This window comes from Salvelinus sp. IW2-2015, linkage group LG8 (genome assembly GCF_002910315.2).
Source record: "Salvelinus sp. IW2-2015 linkage group LG8, ASM291031v2, whole genome shotgun sequence".
NCBI lineage: Eukaryota > Metazoa > Chordata > Actinopteri > Salmoniformes > Salmonidae > Salvelinus > Salvelinus sp. IW2-2015.
In genome coordinates this window covers 47413414-47436340 of record NC_036848.1, presented here as the reverse complement: position 1 = coordinate 47436340, position 22927 = coordinate 47413414, and the positions used below count along the sequence as shown (strand labels likewise).

Genomic DNA, 22927 nt, shown 5'->3' with positions numbered 1-22927 from the left:
TGTAAACAGCAAAAAAAAGAAAACACATGGAATCAGATTTTTGGACTTTCGATGAATACCATCTCCAATGTGGATCTAAATCCTTYTCCAAACCCGATRCTCCATATGCAACTTCTGTCTGGATGCTCAGATCAGATTTTTTAGCTCTGAAGTGGTTTTATTGCACATGACCGTTACCATTACAACCACTCCAAAATTGAAAGGAACAGTGACAGGAAATGAACATTGCATCTGTGTGCTACTTCAGAGGCTACYTCAGTGTGAATGCGCAAATCTGATATGGGTCACATGTAAAACTATGTGTGGACAGTCAGGAAAAAAAGATTGGCGATATAGAAAGAAATTCCGATTTGGGTTTTTAGGGTGGCTGTGTAAACACAGCCTAATGTTGCAAGATGTATGGTGTGTGGTCAATTTCAGGAGCTGGTGGTGATGGGAGCTCCAGGATCATACTACTGGACAGGAACAGTRAAGGTCTACAACCTGACCTCCAACACCTTCTACAACCCCAACAAAGAAGAAGTCGACTCACACAGATACAGCTATCTAGGTATGTTTCCTTTGATTGATTTAATCGACTAATCACTAATGCAATCGCTCAATCTGTCGGTCAGTCGGTCTTTCAGTCAGTTGATTAATTAATTAATAAATAGCCCAATCAATTTATAAATCATCAATCAAATGTATTTACAAAGCCCTTTTTAAATGATAGTACACTTTACACTACACTAACTTGGTGTAGACCCTCAAAGAGCACGAGTAAAATAGTTGACTACCTGACTAACTCATTTATTTGATTGTATTGGCAACTCTGACTGATTCTGTCTTTCTCTCTAGGCTATGCTGTGCACCTTAAACCACATTTCATGTAAAGTCTGACTATTCTTTCTCTCTGGGCTATGCTGGACTAACCACTATTTATGTAAAGTCTGACTGTTTCTTTCTCTCTGGGCTATGCTGTGACAACCACTATTTCATGTAAATCTGACTAGTTCTTTCTCTCTGGGCTATGCTGTGACTAACCACTATATTCATGTAAAGTCTGACTATTTCTTTCTCTCTGGGCTATGCTGTGACTAACCCACTATTTCATGTAAAGTCTGACTGTTTCTTTCTCTCTGGGCTATGCTGTGACTAACCACTATTTCATGTAAATCTGACTTGTTCTTTCTCTCGGGCTATGCTGTGACTAACCACTATTTCATGTAAAGTCTGACTGTTTCTTCTCTCTGGGCTATGCTGTGACTAACCACTATTTCATGTAAAAGTCTGACTTTTCTTTCTCTCTGGGCTATGCTGTGACTAACCACTATTTCATGTAAAGTCTGACTGTTTCTTTCTCTCTGGGCTATGCTGTGACTAACCACTATTTCATGTAAAAGCTGACTGTTTCTTTCTCTCTGGGCTATGCTGTGACTAACCACTATATGTAAGTCTGACTGTTCTTTCTCTCTGGGCTATGCTGTGACTAACCACTATTTCATGTAAAAAATCTGACTGTTCTTCTCTCTGGGCTATGCTGTGACTAACCACTATTTCATGTAAAGTCTGACTGTTTCTTTCTCTCTGGCCTATGCTGGACTAACCACTATTTCATGTAAAAGTCTGACTTTTCTGTTCATCTTTGGGCTATGCTGTGACTAACCACTATTTCATGTAAAGTCTGAACTTGTTTCTTTCTCTGGCTATTGCTGTGACTAACCACTATTTCATGTAAAGTCTGACTGTTTCTTTCTCTCTGGGCTATGCCTGTGACTAACCACTATTTCATGTAAAGTCTGACTGTTTCTTTCTCTCTGGGCTATGCTGTGACTAACCACTATTCATGTAAAGTCTGACTGTTTCTTTCTCTCTGGGCTATGCTGTGACTAACCACTATTTCATGTAAAAGTCTGACTGTTTCTTTCTCTCTGGGCTATGCCTGACTAACACATATTTCATGTAAAGTCTGACTGTTTCTTTCTCTCTGGGCTATAGCTGTGACTAACCACTATTCATGTAAAATCTGACTTTTCTTTCTCTCTGGCTATGCTGTGACTAACCACTATTTCATGTAAAGTCTGACTGTTTCTTTCTCTCTGGGCACTGCTGTGACTAACCACTATTGAATGTAAAGTCGTGACTGTTTCTTTCTCTTTGGGCTAGCTTGGAACTAACCACTATTTCATGTAAAGTCTGACTGTTTCTTCTCTCTGGGCTATGCTGGACTAACCACTATTTCATGTAAAGTCTGACTGTTTCTTTCTCTCTGGGCTATGCTGTGACTAACCACTATTTCATGTAAAGTCCTGACTGTTCTTTCTCTCTGGGCTATGCTGTGAACTAACCACTATTCATGTAAAAGTACTCTGACTGTTTCTTTTCTCCTTGCTATGCTGGACTAACCACTATTTCATGTAAAGTCTGACTGTTTCTTTTCTCTCTGGGCATATGCTGTGACTAACCACTATTCATGTAAAGTCTGACTGTTCTTTCTCTCTGGGCTATGCTGTGACTAACCACTACTTTCATGTAAAGTCTGACTTTCTTTCTCTTTGGGCTATGCTGTGACTAACCACATATTCATGTAAAGTCTGACTGTTTCTTTCTCTCTTGGGCTATGCACTAACCACTATTTCATGTAAAAGTCTGACGTTCTTTCTCTCTGGCTATGCTGTGACTAACCACTATTTCATGTAAAGTCTGACTGTTTCTTTCTCTCTGGCTATGCTGGTACTAACCACTATTTCAGTAAAAGTCTGACTGTTTCTTTCTCTTGGCGTACTGCTGTGACTACACCACTATTTTCATGTAAAGTCTGACTGTTTCTTTCTCCTCCTCGGGCTATGCTGTGACTAACCACATATCTATGTAAAGTCGACATGTTCTCTTCTCTCTGGGCTATGCTGTGACTAACCACTATTTCATGTAAAATCTACTGTTTCTTTTCTCTCTGGCTATGCTGTGACTAACCACTATTTCATGTAAAGTCTGACTGTTTCTGTCTCTCTTTCTCTCTAGGCTATGCTGTGACTGCTGGACACTTCTCCTCTCCTAACTTCATAGATGTGGCTGCAGGAGCTCCACAACACAGTGGAGGAGGAAAAGTATGTACAGGATTTGATTGATTGTTTTAGGAGGAGTATCATATCTTAGTATTGAATATTTTAACACTGATTTGTTAACACTTTATTTTAACACTGATTTGTTAACACTGTATTTTAACACTGTATCCTCCTTTCCCTCCAGGTTTACATTTTCAGAATAGATGGTGGGTCTTTGGTGAAGATCTTTCAAGCCTCAGGGAAAATGGTATGTGTCTGAAATATGGACCACAGCTACAGTGAGGGAAAAAAGTATTTGATCCCCTGCTGATTTTGTACGTTTGCCCACTGACAAAGAAATGATCAGTCTATAATTTTAATGGTAGGTTTATTTGAACAGTGAGAGACAGAATAACAACAAAAATATCCAGAAAAACGCATGTCAAAAATGTTATAAATTGATTTGCATTTTAATGAGGGAAATAAGTATTTGACCCCCTCTCAATCAGAAAGATTTCTGGCTCCCAGGTGTCTTTCATACAGGTAACGAGCTGAGATTAGGAGCACACTCTTAAAGGGAGTGCTCCTAATCTCAGTTTCTTACCTGTATAAAAGACACCTTCCACAGAAGCAATCAATCAATCAGATTCCAAACTCTCCACCATGGCCAAGACCAAAGAGCTCTCCAAGGATGTCAGGGACAAGATTGTAGATCTACACAAGGCTGGAATGGGCTACAAGACCATTGCCAAGCAGCTTGGTGAGAAGGTGACAACAGTTGGTGCGATTATTCGCAAATGGAAGAAACACAAAACAACTGTCAAACTCCCTTGGCCTAGGGCTCCATGCAAGATCTCACCTCGTGGAGTTGCAATGATCATGAGAATGGTGAGGAATCTGCCCAGAACTAAACAGGAGGATCTTGTCAATGATCTCAAGGAGCTGGGACCATAGTCCACCAAGAAAACAATTGGTAACACTACGCCGTGAAGGACTGAAATCCTGCAGCGCCCGCAAGGTCCCTGCTCAAGAAAGCTCATATACATACCCGTCTGAAGTTTGCCAATGAACATCTGAATGATTCAGAGGACAACTGGGTGACGTGTTGTGGTCAGGAGACAAAGTGGAGTTCTTTGCATCAACTCCTTGCCGTGTTTGGAGGAGGAGGAATGCTGCCTATGACCCCAAGAAACCATCCCACCGTCAAACATGGAGGTGGAAACATTATGCTTAGGGGGTTTTTTCTGCTAAGGGAGCAGGACAACTTCACCGCATCAAAGGACGATGGACGGGGCCATGTCCGTCAAAATCTTGGGTGAAAACCTCCTTCCTCAGCCAGGGCATTGAAAATGGGTCGTGGATGGGTATTCCAGCATGATAATGACCCAAAACACACGGCAAGGCAACAAAGGAGTGGCTCAAGAAAAAGCACATTAAGGTCCTGGAGTGCCTAGCCAGTCTCCAGACTTAATCCCATAGAAATCTGTGGAGGAGCTGAAGGTTCGAGTTGCCAAACGTCAGCCTCGAAATCTTTATGACTTGAAGAAGATCTGCAAAGAGGAGTGGGACAAATCCCTCCTGAGATGTGTGCAAACCTGGTGGCCAACTACAAGAAAATCTGACCTCTGTGATTGCCAACAAGGTTTTGCCACAAAGTACTAAGTCCATGTTTTTGCAGAGGGGTCAAATACTTATTTCCCTCATTAAAATGCAAATCAATTTATAACATTTTTGACATGCGTTTTTCTGGATATTTTTGTTGTTATTCTGTCTCTCACTGTTCAAATAAACCTACCATTAAAATTACAGACTGATCATTTCATTGTCAGTGGGCAAACGAACAAAATCAGCAGGGGATCAAATACTTTTTTCCCTCACTGTATCTACTAGGCTGTTTAACCATTACTACATGACAGTGACATGTTGTTTCTTTAGTGTGTCAGTGGTGATCACTGTTCACTTCTACCATCTGTTAGTATTCTTTGTTATCAGAAATGACATAGGCCTACACTTGAGTGATCATGCTCAATGGAGAGTCTCTAGACTTAATCAGGGTCTGGGAAACCATGCCCCATGTGTTGTAGAGTACACATACTGTAGCTGGTGCAGGTGAAGCATGGCAGACTGTTAGTTAATGGTTTTCTCAGAAGCACCACACTGTTTATGTGGTTTATGTAAAGTGTTTAGAGCGCTCTAGGCTTGCATCCCAAATTGCACCCATTGGGCTCTGGTCAAAAATAGTACACTATATAGAGAAAGGGGTGCCATTTGGGACACATCCCTAGTCTGGCCACGAACCAGACAGCTAGGGAGGGCAATTCACATGACAAATACATTATACTAGTTCAACATCAATAATCATGTTTCGATGAAAAGACTGATCTGACTAGTGGTGTGTGTGGCTCTGTGGCTGTAGTGGTGTGTCTGTCTGTGTGGCTCTGTGGTGTGTCTGTCTGTGTGGCTCTGTGGCTGTAGTGGTGTGTCTGTCTCTGTGCCTCTGGCTGTGCTTGGTTATTTTCCAGATGGGCTCTTACTTTTGCTCCAAATTGTGTGAATAGAATAGAATACATGTATATCTTTCTACATTATACACAAGATGAACACAGCGTTATGTATTTTCACTGACCCAATGCTACCTGTCTGTGTGGCTCTGTGGCTGTGCTTGGTTATTTTCCAGATGGGCTCTTACTTTGGCTCCTCATTGTGTGCAGTTGACCTGAACCGGGACGGCCTGTCGGACCTGCTGGTTGGAGCGCCCATGCACAGCACGCTACGGGACGAGGGACAGGTCTCTGTCTACCTCAGCAAGGGCAATGTAAGTGGGATCTGGGTTGGATGGGAATAGAGTTGGAAAATTCTGTGAACTTTCTGAAATGTCCCAGATCTTCCAGAAGTTGTAGGATATTCGGAAGGGAGTGACCAGGTAGAGAATCCTCCAACTAGGAATTCTCTAAATGAGATTTGTGAAAAACATTGGAGATGTACAGTATATTCTAGCCCTCCAGTCAGCCTGTATATAACCCACCATATAGAAACATGGCTGCCTATACAGCTTGGTCTCATAGACTAGATGTAAACGTAAATCCACTCAAATTAGTATGATATGTCACGTTTGGTATGGTTACATAATACAGATGGGTACTTAAGGCAAAAATGAAAGTAGGGTGGTTGGTCGGGGTGGATGAGTTGAGTGTATATTATGACCTCCATACAGAGTGTTTTATCTGTCCATGTCAGACCAGCTTTTTGGTTAACAAAATGTTATTACCTCGAAGAATGTTTGATTTAACAGTGGGGATTATTTAGCTTTGTATAGATTGGTGTCTGTTGTTGATCCTGTTCTATTTATGAGTTATCATTAGGATCTTATAACTAGCTCGTCTTCGAGGTTGTTACTGTGTGTTTGGTTGTTTGAGTTGTTAATGAAAGTCAAGTAACTAAAGAAAGGGGAAAGCAGCCATCTATAACCGATAGAGAAAGTTCCTCAACTGTTATAGTAGAAAGCAGGATGTATTTGAGTTAGTAGTAAGTTATAACCATTTTACTTTAAAGTAAATGGTTGTGTCATGCCGTAACTGCTCCCCTTTTAAAGTAATGGGTTGTGTCACGTCATAACCATTCCACTTTAAAGTAATGGGTTGTGTCACGTCATAACCATTCCACTTTAAAGTAATGGGTTGNCACGTCATAACCATTCCACTTTAAAGTAATGGGTTGTGTCACGTCATAACCATTCCACTTTAAAGTAATGGGTTGTGTCACGTCATAACCATTCCCGTTTGACTCTACTTGCAGGGGGTGATGGAGCAGGCTGAACTCTTAAATGGAGATGATGCCTACAATGCACACTTCGGAGAGTGCATCACTGCAATCGGAGACATCGATGATGATGGGTACCAAGGTAAGTGTCTCTCAACTAAGTCACTGTGTTTTCAAGTATATAATGTATGCTTATATGAAAATGTTAACCCTCCTCAAACCACTATTTAGCACTATTGTTGTATACATACAAAACTTCTGGATGACACATATTAGATTTATGAGAATTGGTCTAGTCTAGTTTTTCTTCCACAATGTTAAACATTGTGACATAAGCAAACGTTGGATGGTTGTAATACGTATGCTATAAAACCCAAAAAGCTTTTCTCTCAGGGACATTCTGTTTTGATTATTTTGTGGAGAGGGGATCTTGTGCGCCGCCCTCTGGGGCTCCCAAGTGGCACAGCGGTTTTAGGCACTGCATCTCAGTACTTGAGTCGTCACTACAGACACCCTGGTTCGAATCCAGGCTGTATCACAACCGGCCGTGATTGGGAGTCCCATAGGGCGGTGCACAATTGCAGCTCGGCCGGGTTTGGCCGGTGTAGGCCGTCATTGTAAATAAGTATTTGTTCTTAACTGACTTGCCTAGTTAATAAAGGTATAAAAAAAATATTCAGTAAGCATAACCTCTTTCACTCATGTGTATGCACACACACACACACAACCACACACACACACCACACCAACACACACACAACACACACACACACACACACACACACACACACAGAGACGCAAACACACACCCGAAATAGCGTACACACAAGCTGCACACTGGGACACACACACACAGACAGTCTATTTGTCCTGGCACACTGACATAGTCTAAAGAAGGATTTTCTTGGTGTGTGTAGACTGAAGAGCAGTACCACTCTCTCTCATTATCTGATGAGGAATCTACTGTTAGAACACTGGTATTGTACCCATTAGCAGTATTGTGTGACATTTGAGGGCGGGACTGGAAAAACAAATAACTAATTGTTCAATATGATTCCAACTGTTGAGATGACGCTTAGAGAGGAAATGAGTGATAAATAACATGTTTTACACCCAGCATTTACATTCAATGTTCAGAACATTGGAATAACATTCTGTAGGTTTCTGCTTTCAATTCCCCACATTTGACAATGTAAGAGAAACAGGATGAGGTACTTAGTAGCCCATGTTGTTAAACCACATTATAAACCTTGAAGATTTCCTTATCCATGTTATAATTGTTTTAAAACGTTCACTTTTTTCTTAGGCATGCTATAGCATCCTCACTGAAGAACTATTTTTGTTTTAAAAGGGGAAAGGGCATTTTCCAGCTTTGGTTGCGAGGTGGGATTAAGGGACGTTGTCTGCGCATCAAATGCCACCCTCTTCCCTGCATAGTATACAACTTTTGACCAGGGCCCATTTGGGATGCAGACTTTATGTTCATCCTTTTGCCTTCAGTTTTATGGTTCTGTTTCCACTCTTACAGAGGTTTCACACTGGGGTTTATGGGGACTGACAACACTTAAATGTCTATTAAGAGACTGTAACAACATGTTTCCGAAGCACAGCCCTGCAAAAAAAGACCCAGGGGTCCTGACCATAGAAATAGAATGAATAGATTGGACATCTCCATTCATGTCAATGATGGCATAATGGGTGGACTGGCAGCCATTTTGAGTATACCCATGCTAGGAATTAAAAGCAGGAAGTGTACCCTTCAATCTGTGCTGTGATTTGTTGAGTCAACTCAACTGACATTACAAAAAATACATGTCATTGCATGAGCCACATCAGATAGAATCATTTGAATTACCATTCTATATTACCATGTAGAATGTTGATAGAACACTCCAAATAACCATGGAAATTATTGCATTACAATACCAAGCAGCCAATGCAAGTGGACCCATGAGTTTACCAGTCAAATTGCCATAGTTAGAGCTTCCAAGCCTGTTCTATTCAGAGGCGTCATGCCCATAGGCGGCACAGGGGCACGTGCCCCTTCAGATTTGTCCTGTTTAAAAATATATATATAATTTTTTATATATATTTTTTTTGTACTACTAGCCACTTAAGAATTTCATGAAGTTGGCTTTAGCTAGCCCAGATAGGTTCTCCCAACCTCATAACTACACTTAACCAAAAAATATGAACGCAACATGTAGTGTTGGTTTCATGAGTTGAAATAAAATATCTCAGAAATGTTCAATACACACATAAAGCTTATTTCTCTTGATTTTTTTCCACAAATTTGTTTACATCCCTGTCCGTAAGCATCCCTGGTATATCAAGAAGCTGATTAAACAGCATGATCATTACACAGGTGTTGGGGACAATAAAAGGCTAAATACATCAAATTGTATTTCTCACATGTGCCGATTGCAACAGATGTAGACCTTACAGTGAAATGCTTACTTACAAGCTCTTAACCAACAATGCAGTTTTAATAAAATACCAACAAAAAAAGTAAGAGATAAGAATAACAAATAATTAAAGAGCAGCAGTAAATATCAATAGCGGGGCTATATACAGGGGGTACCGGTACAGAGTCAATGTGCGGGGTGGTGGAGGGGGGTGGGCTATGACTAGGGTGGCTGGAGTCTTGACAATTTTTAGGGCCTTCTTCTGACACCACCTGGTATAGAGGTCTTGCATGGCAGGAAGCTTGGCCCCAGTGATGTACTGGGCCGTAAGCACTACCCTCTGTAGTGCCTTGCGGTCAGGATGCTCTCGGTGGTGTAGCTGTAAAACCTTTTGAGGATCTGAGGACTCATGCCAACTTTTTTCAGTCTCCAGGTCTGATCTCCTCCCTATAGGCTGTCTCATCGTTGTCGGTGATCAGGCCTTCCGCTGTTGTGTCATCAGCAAACTTAATGATGGTGTTGGAGTCGTGCCTGGCCGTGCAGTCATGAGTGAACAGGGAGTACAGGAGGGGGCTGAGCACGCACCCCTGAGGGGCGCCCGTGTTGAGGATCAGCGTGGCGGATGTGTTGTTACCTACACTTACCACCTGGGGGCGGCCCATCAGGAAGTCCAGGATCGAGTTGCAGAGMGAGGTGTTTAGTCCCAGGGTCCTTAGCTTAGTGATGAACTTTGAGGGCACTATGGTGTTGAACGCTGAGCTGTAGTCAATGAATAGCATTCTCACATAGGTGTTCCTTTTGTCCAGGTGTGAAAGGGAATTGTGGAGTGCATAGAGATTGCATCATCTGTGGATCTGTTGGTGCAGTATGCAAATTGGAGTGGGTCTAGGGCAGGTATTCCCAAACTGAATACCCCCGGGGTACGCCAATGCCGTTGGGGGTAGGCCAAATAAAAATGTGATTTACATTTTACATTTTTAAATAAAACTAACACGTTTTTTTTTAAACTTTTTTTTCTTCACATTTCCAAGGAGTTTATTTATATTTTCCAACAGGGCTATACATTTGGGTGAGTTTTTTCTCTCGCCTGAGTAGCCTCGTTTCACTGCCAAAAATAAAATTAAGCCATCTAGTTAGTGTTCAGCAAAATAACAACACAATGTCAAATACAGGTAATTAACATCCAATCACATTAACCGTTACTCTTTCMCGGTAATTCCACAAATGTAGCCAAATGTAGCTGCTGCTCATGTTGGTATTCGTACTGATGGCGCAAAAGCCATGACAGGGAGACATAGTGTAGTGGTCACACGCGTGCAAGCAGTTGTTCCCGATGCCACTTGGGTACACTGCAGCATCTTCCGAGAGGCTCTTGCTGCCAAAGGAATGCATGACAGCTTGAAAGACGTTTTGGACACTACAGTGAAAATTGTTAACTTTGTTAAAGCAAGGCCCCTGAACTCTTGTGTATTTTCTGCACTATGCAATGATATGGGCAGCGACCATGTAACGCTTTTACAACATACAGAAATGCGCTGGTTATCAAGGGGGAAAGTATTGACACGTTTTTTWAAATTGAGAGACGAGCTTAAAGTTTTCTTTACTGACCATAATTTTCACTTGTCTGACCGCTTGCATGATGACAAGTTTCTCACACGACTGGCCTATCTGGGTGATGTTTTTTCTCGCCGGAATGATCTGAATCTAGGATTACAGGGACTCTCCACAACTATATTCAATGTGTGMGACAAAATTGAGGATATGATTAAGAAGTTGGAGCTCTTCTCTGTCTCGATTAACAAGGACAACACACAGGTCTTTCCATCATTGTATGGTTTGTTGTGTGCAAATAAACTCAAGCTTACGGACAATTTCAAATGTGATATAGCGAAGCACCTTAGTGAGTTGGCTATTCAATTATGCAGATACTTTCCCGAAACGGATGACACAAACAACTGGATTTGTTATCCCTTTTGTGCCCTGCCTCCAGTCTACTTACCGATATCTGAACAAGAGACCCTCATCGAAATTGCAACAAGCGGTTCTGTGAAAATTTTATTTAATCAAAAGCCACTTCCAGATTTCTGGATAGTGCTGCGCTCAGAGTATCCTGCCTTGGCAAATCGCGCTGTTAAGACACTGATTCCCTTTGCAACCACGTACCTATGTGATAGTGGATTCTCAGCCCTCACTAGCATGAAAACTAATACAGGCACAGACTGTGTGGAAAAGTATTTAAGTCTGAGACTCTCTCCAACACCACCCAACATTGCAAAGTTATTTGCATCCTTTCAAGGACACCCTTCTCATTAACCTGTGGTGAGATATTCACAGTTTTCGATGAACAAATATTTTTTTTAATGTAAGATGACTAAATAAAGAGCAAAATGATTGATTATTATTATATTAATATTTGTGCCCTGGTAATTTAAGAGCTCTTTGTCATTTCCCATGAGCCGGGTTGTGACAAAAACTCACACTCATTCTTATGTTTAATAAATGTATTGTATATTGTATATGTGTGGCAGGCTTACAATGATGGCAAAAAAACTAAATCTGAGAGTGTGCTGACCCTGGTGCTAGAGGGGGTACGCAGCTGGAGCTTGAATGTTTGAAGGGGTATGGGACTACAAAAAATTTGGGAACTACTGGTCTAGGGTTTCTGGGATAATGGTGTTGATGTGAGCCATGACCAGCCTGTCAAAGCATTTCATGGCTACAGACGTGAGTGCTACGTGTCGGTAATCATTTAGGCAGGTTACCTTAGTGTTTTTGGCCACAGGGACTATGGTGGTCTGCTTGAAACATGTTGGTATTACAGACTCAGACAGGGAGAGGTTGAAAATGTCAGTGAAGACACTTGCCAGTTGGTCAGCGCATGCTCGGAGTACACGTCCTGGTAATCCATCTGGCCCTGCGGCCTTGTGAATGTTGACCTGTTTGAAGGTCTTACTCACATTGGCTGCGGAGAGCGTGATCACTCAGTCGCCCGGAACAGCTAACGCTCTCATGCATGTTGAAGGGGTACTTGCCTTGAAGCGAGCATAGAAGTTATTTAGCTCGTCTGGTATGCTCGTGTCACTGGGCAGCTCTCGGCTGTGCTTCCCTTTGTAGTCTGTAATAGCTTGCAAGCCCTGCCACATCCGATGAGCGTCGGAGAAGGTGAAGTACGATTCGATCTTAGTCCTGTATTGGCGCTTTGCCTGTTTGATGGTTCGTCGTAGGGCATAGCGGGATTTCTTCTAAGCTTCCGGGTTAGTCCCACTCCTTGAAAGCGGCAGCTCTACCCTTTAGCTCAGTGCGAATGTTGCCTGTAATCCATGGCTTCTGGTTGGGGTATATACGTAGTCACTGTGGGGACGACGTCCTCGATGCACTTATTGATAAAGCCAGTGACTGATGTGGTGTACTCCTCAATGCCATCGGAAGAATCCTGGAACATATTCCAGTCTGTGCTAGCAAAGCAGTCCTGTAGTTTAGCATCTGCTTCATCTGACCACTTTTTTATAGACCGAGTCACTGGTGCTTCCTGCTTTAATTTTGGCTTGTAAGCAGGAATCAGGCGGATAGATTTATGGCCAGATTTGCCAAATGGAGGGCGAGGGAGAGCTTTGTATGGGTCTCTGTGTGTGGAGTAAAGGTGGTCTAGATTTTTTCCCCCTCTGGTTGCACATTTAACATGCTGATAGAAATGAGGTAAAACTGATTTAAGTTTCCCTGCATTAAAGTCCCCTGCCACTAGGAGTGCCGGCTCTGGATGAGCGTCTTCCTGTTTGCTTATGGCGGTATACAGCTCATTGAGTGCAGTCTTAGTGCCAGCATCGGTCTGTGGTGGTATGTAGACAGCTTCGAAAAATACAGATGAAAACTCTCTAGGTAGATAGTGTGGTCTACAGCTTATCATGACATACTCTACCTCAGGTGAGCAAAACCTTGAGATTTCCTTAGATATCGTGGACCAGCTGTTCTTCACATACAGTTGAAGTCGGAAGTTTACATACACCTTAGCCAAATACATTTAAACTCAGTTTAAACTGACAATTCCTGACATTTAATCCTAGTAAAAATGCCCTTTCTTAGGTCAGTTAGGATCACCACTTTATTTTAAGAATGTGAATTGTCAGAATAATAGTAGAGAGAATGATTTATTTCACTTTTTATTTATTTGATCACATTCCCAGTGGGTCAGAAGTTTACATGCACTAAATTAGTATTTGGTAGCATTGCCTTTAAATTGTTTAACTTGGGTCAAACGTTTCGGGTAGCCTTCCACAAGCGTCCCACAATAAGTTAGGTGAATTTTGGCCCATTCCTCCTGACAGAGCTGGTGTAACTGAGTCAGGTTTGAAGGCCTCCTTGCTCGCACACGCTTTTTCAGTTCTGCCCACCAATTTTCRGTGGGATTGAGGTCAGGTGTTTGTGATGGCCACTCCAATAACTTGACTTTGTTGTCCTTAAGCCATTTTGCCACAACTTTGGGAGTATGCTTGGGGTCATTGTCSATTTGGAAGACCCATTAGAGACCAAGCTTTAACTTCCTGACGGATGTCTTGAGATTCAATATATCCACATAATTTCCCTCCCTCATGATGCCATCTATTTTGTGAAGTGCACCAGTCCCTCCAGCAGCAAAGCACCCCCACAACATGATGCTGCTTCACGGTTGGGATGGTGTTATTTGGCTTGCAAGCCTCCCCCTTTTTCCTCCAAACGTAACGATGGTCATTATGGCCAAACAGTTATATTTTTGTTTCATCAGACTAGAGGACATTTATCCAAAAAGTACGATCTTTGTCACCATGTGCAGTTGCAAACCGTAGTCTGGCTTTTTTATGGCGGTTTTGGAGCAGTGGCTTCTTCCTTGCTGAGCGGCCTTTCAGGTTATGTCGATATAGGACTTGTTTTACTGTGGATATAGATACTTTTGTACCTGTTTCCTCCAGCAAGGTCCTTTGCTGCTGTTCTGGGATTGATTTGCACTTTTCGCACCAAAGTACGTTCATCTCTAGGAGACAGAACGCGTCTCCTTCCTGAGCGTATGACGGCTGCGTGGTCCCATGGTGTTTATACTTGCGCACGATTGTTTGTACAGATGAATGTGGTACCTTCAGGCGTTTGGGTTGTATCAAGGATGAACCAGACTTGTGGAGTCTACAATTGTTTCCTGAGGTCTTGGCTGATTTATTTTGATTTTCCCATGATGTCAAGCAAAGAGGCACTGAGTTTGAAGGTAGGCCTTGAAATACATCCACAGGTACACCTCCAATTGACTCAAATGATGTCAATTAGCCTATCAGAAGCTTCTAAAGCCATGACATTCTTTTCTGGAATTTTCCAAGCTGTATAAAGGCACAGTCAACTTAGTGTATGTTAACTTCTGACCCACTGGAATTGTGATACAGTGAATTATAGTGAAATAATCTGTCTGTAAACAATTGTTGGAAAAATTACTTGTGTCATGCACAAAGTAGATGTCCTAACCGACTTGCCAAACTATAGTTTGTTAACAAGAAATTTGTGGAGTGGTTGAAAAACGAGTTTTAATGACTCCAACATAAGTGTATGTAAACTTCCGACTTCAACTGTATATGCATAGGCCCCCACCCCGTGTCTTACCAGAGGCTGCTGTTCTGTCCTGCCGATGGAGTGTATAACCCGCGAGCTGTATGTTCTTAATGTCGTCGTTCAGCCATGACTTGGTGAAACATAAGATATTACAGTTTTTAATGTACCGTTGGTAAGATATATGTGCTTTCAGCTCGTCCCATTTATTTTCCAGTGATTAGCTAGCTGGAGGCAAAGGCAGATTAGCCACTCGTCACCTGATCCTCACAAGGCACCCTGATCTTTTTACACGAAATCTCAGTTTCCTTCTCCAGCGAATCACGGGGATCGGGGCATGGTCGGGTGTCTGTAGTAGTATATCCCTCCCGTCCAACTCATTGAAGAAGAACTCTTTGTCGAGTTTGAGGTGAGCAATCGCAGTTCTGATGTCCAGAAGCTCTTTTCAGTCATAAGAGATGGTAGCAGCAACATTATGTACAAATCAAGTTACGAACAACGCGAAAAAACAAACAATATAGCATGGTTGGTTAAGAGCCGGAAAGACGGCAGACCTCCCCTCCGGGCTCCATCGTAATACTCTAAAATGTGCAGTTTTGTCACACAACACAATGCTACAGATTTCTCAAGATTTAGGGAGCGTGTAATTGGCATGCTGACTGCAGGAATGTCCTTCAGAGCTGTTGCCAGAGAATTTCATTTCTCTACCATAAGCCACCTCCAACATCGTTTTAGAGAATTTGGCAGTACATCCAACCTGCTTCACATCTGCAGACCACGTGTAACCACACCAGCCCAGGACCTCCACATCTGGTTTCTTCACCTGAGGGATTGTCTGAGACCAGCCACCCATACAGCTGATGAAACTGTGGGTTTGCACAACCAAAGACTTTCTGCACAAACTGTCAGAAACCATCTCAGGGAAGCTGATCTGCGTGCTCGTTGTCCTCACCAGGGTTTTGACCTGACTGCAGTTTGGCATCGTAACCGACTTCAGTGGGCAAATGCTCACCTTCGATGGCCACTGGCATGCTGGAGAAGTGTGCTTTTCACAGATTAATCCCGGTTTCAACTGTATCGGGCAGATGGCAGACAGCGTGTATGGCTATGTGTGTGGCAGTGGGGTTATAAATTATGGACAAAGAACAATTGCATTTTATCGATGGCAATTTGAATGCACAGAGATACCAAGACGAGATCCTGAGGCCCATTGTCATGCCATTCCTCTGCCGCCGTCATCTCATGTTTCAACATGATAATGCACAGCCCCATGTCGCAAGGATCTGTACACAATTCCTGGAAGCTGAAAATGTCCCAGTTCTCACCAGACCTGGATACATCTAGCATGTTTGCGATGCTCTGGATTGATGTGTACGACAGCGTGTTCCAGTTCCCGCCAATATCCAGCAACAGACATAAATCAATCAATCAATCAAATGTATTACTAAAGCCCTTCTTACATCAGCTGATGTTACAAAGTGCTGTACAGAAACCCAGCCTAAAACCCGAAACAGCAAGCAATGCAGGTGTAGAAGCATGGTGGCTAGGAAAAACTCCCTAGAAAGGCCGGAACCTAGGAAGAAGGCTAGAGAGGAACCAGACTATGAGGGGTGGCCTCTTCTGGCTGTGCCGGGTGGAGATTATAACAGAACATGGTCAAGATGTTCAAATGTTCATAGATGACCAGCAGGGTCAAATAATAATAATCACAGTGTTTGTCGAGGGTGCAACAGGTCAGGACTCCAGGAGCAAATGTCAGTTGGCTTTTCATAGCCAATCATTCAGAGTATCTCTACCATTCTTGCTGAGGAGTGGGACAACATTCCACAGGCCAGAATAAACAGCCTGATCAACTTTATGCCAAGGAGATGTCGTGCTGCATGAGGCAAATGGAGGTCATACCAGATACTGACTGGTTTTCTGATCCACACCCCAAATATTTTTTTAAGGTACACGACATGACCAAAAGTATGTGGACACCTACTTGTCGAACATCTCATTCCAAAATCATGGGCATTAATATGGAGTTGGTCCCCTCTTTGCTGCTATAACAGCCTCCACTCTTCTGTGAAGGCTTTCTACTAGATGTTGGAACATTGCTTTGGAGACTTGGTTCCATTCAGCCACGAGCATTAGTGAGGTCGGGCACTGATGTTGGGTGATTAGGTCTGGCTCGTAGTCGGTGTTCCAATTCATCCCATAGGTGTTCGATGGGGTTGAGGTCAGGGCACTGTGCAGGCCAGTCAAGTTCTTCCACACCGATCTCGACAAACCATTTCTGTATGAACCTCCCTTTGGTCCTTCCCCAAACTGTTTCCACAAAGTTGGAAGCACAGAATTGTCTAGAATGTCATTGTATGCTGTAGCTTTAAGATTTCCCAACACTGGAACTAAGGGGCCTAGCCCGGACCATGAAAAACAGCCCCAGACCATTATTCCTCCTCCACCAAACTTTACAGTTGGTACTATGCAGTGGGGCAAACCCAGATTCATCCGTCGGACTGCCAGATTGTGAAGCGTGATTCATCACTCCAGAAAACGCGTTTCCACTGCTCTAGAGTCCAATGGTGGCGGGCTTTACACCACTCCATCCGATGCTTGGCATTGCGCATGGTGATCTTAGGCTTGTGTGCGGTGGCTTGGCCATGGAAACACATTTCATAAAGCTCCCGACGAACAGTTTTTGTACTGACGTTCCTTCCAGAGGCAGTTTGGAACTCAGGAGTGAGTGTTGCAACCAAGGACAGTTGATTTTACGTGCTACGCAAATCAGCACTTGGTGGTCCCATTCTGTGAGTTTGTGTGGCCTACCACTTCGCGGCTGAGCCGTTGTTGCTCCTAGACGTTTCCACTTCACAATAACAGCACATACAGTTGACCGGGGAAGCTCTAARAGGGCTAGCTGACTAACTGACTTGTTGGAAAGGCGGCATCCTATGACGGTGCCACGTTGAAAGTCACTGAGCTCTTCAGCAAGACCATTCTGCTGCCAATGTTTGTCTATGGAGATTGCATGGCTGTGTGCAAGATTTTATTCATCTGTCAGCAGCGGGTGTGGCTGAAATAGCAGAATCCACTAATTTGAAGGGGTGTCCACATACTTTTGTATATATAGTGTATCTGTGACCAACAGATGCATATCTGTATTCCCAGTCATGTGAAATCCATAGATTAGGGCCTTTATTTCAATTGACTGATTTCCATAAATGAACTGTAACTCAGTAAAATCTTTAAAATTGTTGCATGTTGCGTTTTGTTGTTGTTGTTCTGTGCAGTTAGTAAGAAGCTATTTCAGGCTATCAATCAAGTTAGAGTTGCTAGCTTGTCTAACTATTGCAGCTGGCATGCCTGCTGGGTTGGTAGACTAGAAAAGCTAAATGTACTGAATAAGACTCACATTCCTTTCAATCTTTTAGCAGAGAAGCATATTTCGTTTCTTTAAAAAAGAACCGCACAGTGTTTAATAGTCACATGTACAGGGTTGCAGGTGTGATTGCAGGGTACAGTGAAAATCATATGGTGAAAGGTTGACCGCTCGAGGTATGCTCAGATATGAATTACGTGTAATGATTATGGCTATAGATTGCAGGAAAAAGCTGTTTCAGGTGTTTTAAAAATGCGAAATTCTCCAACTTACGGATGGGGTGCCTAACCCATTCAGGTCACCCCCCAGCGATCCTCACATACTTTGTGCCCCCTCAGATTTTTAGGGTGCATGACGACGCTGTTTCTATTCATTCTATTTCTATGGTCCTGACACACACAAAGCAACTTCTTGAACAGCAGTTGGAATCCAGTCTTGTTGGTTCTTAACTTTCTTGTTAATTTTCTGTAGACGAGTAATACTGAACTCTTTCTCTCTGTGTGTATGTCTTTGTCTCTCTGCCTCTGTCCTATTCTCTCTCTCTCCCCATCTCTCTCTAGATGTGGCCATAGGAGCACCCAAAGAAGATGACTACGGTGGAGCGGTTTACATTTACCATGGTGATGCCACAGGAATCGTCACCAAATATTCTATGGTAAAGACACTTTCAATGTTTAGACACAACAAGTAATCAACACAAGTCTTGGGTAGATAATATGCCACCATCATAGGCTCTTTTGGAGGAAGAGATACTAGAAAGTCAAGAGACAATTCATCTTAAGCCAATTGAGACATTATGTCCCCTGTGTTTGAGACCAACAACATAAAATATCATCAACATCTTCATCTGTTTTTAATTTCTAGTTTAGTCCACACACACACACACACACACACACACACACACACACACACACACACACACACACACACACACACACACACACACACACATGTTTGTTTTACAAACAATTGATTCCCATTTGCAATCCTATTTTCCTTAACCTAACCCTAATCCTAACCCTAAACCACTAACCTTAATCCTAACCCTAACTCTTAAACCTAAAATAGTATTTTCTCTTGTGGGGACCGGCAAAATGTTCTTAATATTCCTTGTTTTACTATCCTTGTGAGGACTTCTGGTCCCCACAAGGATAGTGAAACCAAACACACACACACTGCATTGTGTTAGCAACAAGGATAACATCACAGCTCCATCTGTGTTGACACAGCAGCACTATTACTCTCTGGGTGCATCTCAAATGACTACCTATTCCCTCTAGTACAATGTTTTTGACTAGAGCCCTATGTGCACTAAATAGGGAATAGGGTTCCATTTGGGAAGCATCCTCTGACTAACGTGTCATAAAGACCCAGGTGGTAATGTTATCCTGGGAAGAGATTTTCCACTCATCTAATACGAATACACACACACAGGAGTGTGTTTTCAATAGCTTGGAAGCCAGAACAAAAGATCCCCACAATGGATATTAGCCCCATGAAACAATATTATAGAGTGTGAGTCCCAAATGGCACCCATATATAGTGCACTACTTTTCACCAGAGCCAATAGGTCCCAGGTCAAAACTAGTGCACTGCATAGGGTCCCATTTGAAACAGTCACAGTAGTTATTCATTTCTATTTACTGAGAGATACAGGATGAGGTGAAATGTAAAAGTCCACTTCCCTCTCAAACCGTAGCCTTACTCAGTGTTGTTGTTAGATTAAAGCTCAGACAGTGGTGTGTTATGGTAGCAGTAACAGACACAGTTGTCTGTTATGGTAGCAGTAACAGACACAGTGGTCTGTTTCGGTAGCAGGCACAGCCACAGTGGTCTGTTATGGTATCTCTAAGTAAATAGAAATGAAGGACTACTGTGACTGTGTTTCAAATCCCTATGTGCACTAAATAGGGAATAGGGTTCCATTTGGGAAGCATCCTCTGACTAACGTGTCATAAAGACCCAGGTGGTAATGTTATCCTGGGAAGAGATTTTCCACTCATCTAATACGAATACACACACACAGGAGTGTGTTTTCAATAGCTTGGAAGCCAGAACAAAGAATCCCCACAATGGATATAGCCCCATGAAACAATATTATAGAGTGTGAGTCCCAATGGCACCCATATATAGTGCACTACTTTTCACCAGAGCCAATAGGTCCCAGGTCAAAACTAGTGCACTGCATAGGGTCCCATTTGAAACAGTCACAGTAGTTATTCATTTCTATTTACTGAGAGATACAGGATGAGGTGAAATGTAAAAGTCCACTCCCTCTCAAACCGTAGCCTTACTCAGTGTTGTTGTTAGATTAAAGCTCAGACAGTGGTGTGTTATGGTAGCAGTAACAGACACAGTTGTCTGTTATGGTAGCAGTAACAGACACAGTGGTCTGTTTCGGTAGCAGGCACAGCCACAGTGGTCTGTTATGGTATCTCTAAGTAAATAGAAATGAAGGACTACTGTGACTGTGTTTCAAATGGGACACAGTGGTCTCAGTGGTAAGCATTATCAGACACAGTGGTCTCAGTGGTAGCATTATCAGACACAGTGGTCTCAGTGGTAGCATTAACAGACACAGTGGTCTCAGTGTAGCATTATCAGACACAGTGGTCTCAGTGGTAGCATTATCAGACACAGTGGTCTCAGTGGTAGCATTATCAGACACAGTGGTCTCAGTGGTAGCATTATCAGACACAGTGGTCTCAGTGGTAGCATTATCAGACACAGTGGTCTCAGTGGTAGCATTAACAGACACAGTGGTCTCAGTGGTAGCATTAACAGACACAGTGGTCTCAGTGTAGCATTACAGACACAGTGGTCTCAGTGGTAGCATTAACAGACACAGTGGTCTCAGTGGTAGCATTATCAGACACAGTGGTCTCAGTGGTAGCATTATCAGACACAGTGGTCTCAGTGGTAGCATTAACAGACACAGTGGTCTCAGTGGTAGCATTAAAGACACAGTGGTCTCAGTGGTAGCATTAACAGACACAGTGGTCTGTTTTAGTAGCGGAAGCAAAAACATGCTTGACTGTTGTGAGACAGTGTGATGCTGATCCCTCCTGCTACAGTAATGTGTTCGCTAGTGTTGGTCTGACAGGTCAGTCTGTGTGTGTGTACTTGCGTGCATGTTTGTGTGTGTGTGTATTCTATCTCACGTTTTATATAATTCATTGCAGAGGCTGTCTGGACGGAGTGTAAACCCCGCCTTCCAGATGTTCGGCCAATCAATATCTGGCAATGTGGACATGGACGGCAATGGATATCTAGGTACTGTCACAATATACAGTACAATACATAGAATGAAGAATTGGCGTGCTCAACTGAAAAGTTTGTAGTAACAAAAACTCTTTGGGTGCCGGATTCAAAAGGGATACACTGTTAAAAAAAATAAAAAATAAACATTCTTAAAGATTAACTTAAATAATATTTCAGTGAGTGCAGGTTTTTCCTTTGTACAGTAAAAACAGATGATACAACGTAGCCAACACTAGGTTCAGGGTTAATGATGTATGTAGGGCCTACAGCTCACTAGGTTCAGGTTAATGATGTGCATAGGGCCTACAGCTCCACTAGGTTCAGGGTTAATGATGTACGTAGGGCCTACAGCTCCACTAGGTTCAGGGTTAATGATGTACGTAGGGCTACAGCTCCACTAGGTTCAGGGTTAATGATGTACGTAGGGGCTACAGCTCCACTAGGTTCAGGGTTAATGATGTACGTAGGGCCTACAGCTCCACTAGGTTCAGGGTTAATGATGTACGTAGGGGCTACAGCTCCACTAGGTTCAGGGTTAATGATGTACGTAGGGCCTACAGCTCCACTAGGTTCAGGGTTAATGATGTACGTAGGGCCTACAGCTCCACTAGGTTCAGGGTTAATGATGTACGTAGGGGCTACAGCTCACTAGGTTCAGGGTTAATGATGTACGTAGGGCCTACAGCTCCACTAGGTTCAGGGTTAATGATGTACGTAGGGCTACAGCTCCACTAGGTTCAGGGTTAATGATGTACGTAGGGCCTACAGCTCCACTAGGTTCAGGGTTAATGATGTACGTAGGGCCTACAGCTCCACTAGGTTCAGGGTTAATGATGTACGTAGGGGCTACAGCTCCACTAGGTTCAGGGTTAATTATGTACGTAGGGCCTACAGCTCCACTAGGTTCAGGGTTAATGATGTACGTAGGGCCTACAGCTCAACTTCATGTCGTTATTGTAAAAGAGAATGTGTTCTCAATATCCTACCTGGTGAGATTTAGGTTAAACAAATAAATCAAATGAGCTCGGATCGAATCAGCAGACAAAGTAAAGAATGTCTGCTGATTCGAATGTGGTGTTATTCACGCCTTCTCCCACTTGTTCACCTGTCTGTCTGACTCTGAGTGGTCCCTGGTATGTCAGTTAGACTACCGTCTGTCTGACTCTGAGTGGTCCCTGGTCAGTCGGTTAGACTACCGTCTGTCTGACTCTGAGTGGTCCCTGGTCAGTCGGTTAGACTACCGTCTGTCTGACTCTGAGTGGTCCCTGGTCAGACTCCTGTCTGTCTGACTCTGAGTGGTCCCTGGTCAGTCAGTTAGACTACCGTCTGTCTGACTCTGAGTGGTCCCTGGGCAGACTCCTGTCTGTCTGACTCTGAGTGGTCCCTGGTCAGTCGGTTAGACTCCTGTCTGTCTGACTCTGAGTGGTCCCTGGTCAGTCGGTTAGACTCCTGTCTGTCTGACTCTGAGTGGTCCCTGGTCAGTCAGTTAGACTCCTGTCTGTCTGACTCTGAGTGGTCCCTGGTCAGTTGGTTAGACTCGTGATGCTGAGACA

The 22927-nt window shown here is 43.1% G+C and overlaps 1 protein-coding gene across 1 annotated transcript in view; it reads left to right on the top strand.

Annotated features, from left to right (window-relative positions):
- Positions 1-22927, top strand: part of itga9 (integrin, alpha 9) — a 146931-nt gene that overhangs the window by 29164 nt on the left and 94840 nt on the right. The window contains 7 exon segments of the mRNA XM_023993588.2: positions 421-550; positions 3001-3086; positions 3229-3291; positions 5701-5838; positions 6819-6924; positions 18674-18768; positions 21296-21386. Coding sequence (XP_023849356.1) covers positions 421-550; positions 3001-3086; positions 3229-3291; positions 5701-5838; positions 6819-6924; positions 18674-18768; positions 21296-21386 — 709 coding nt within the window.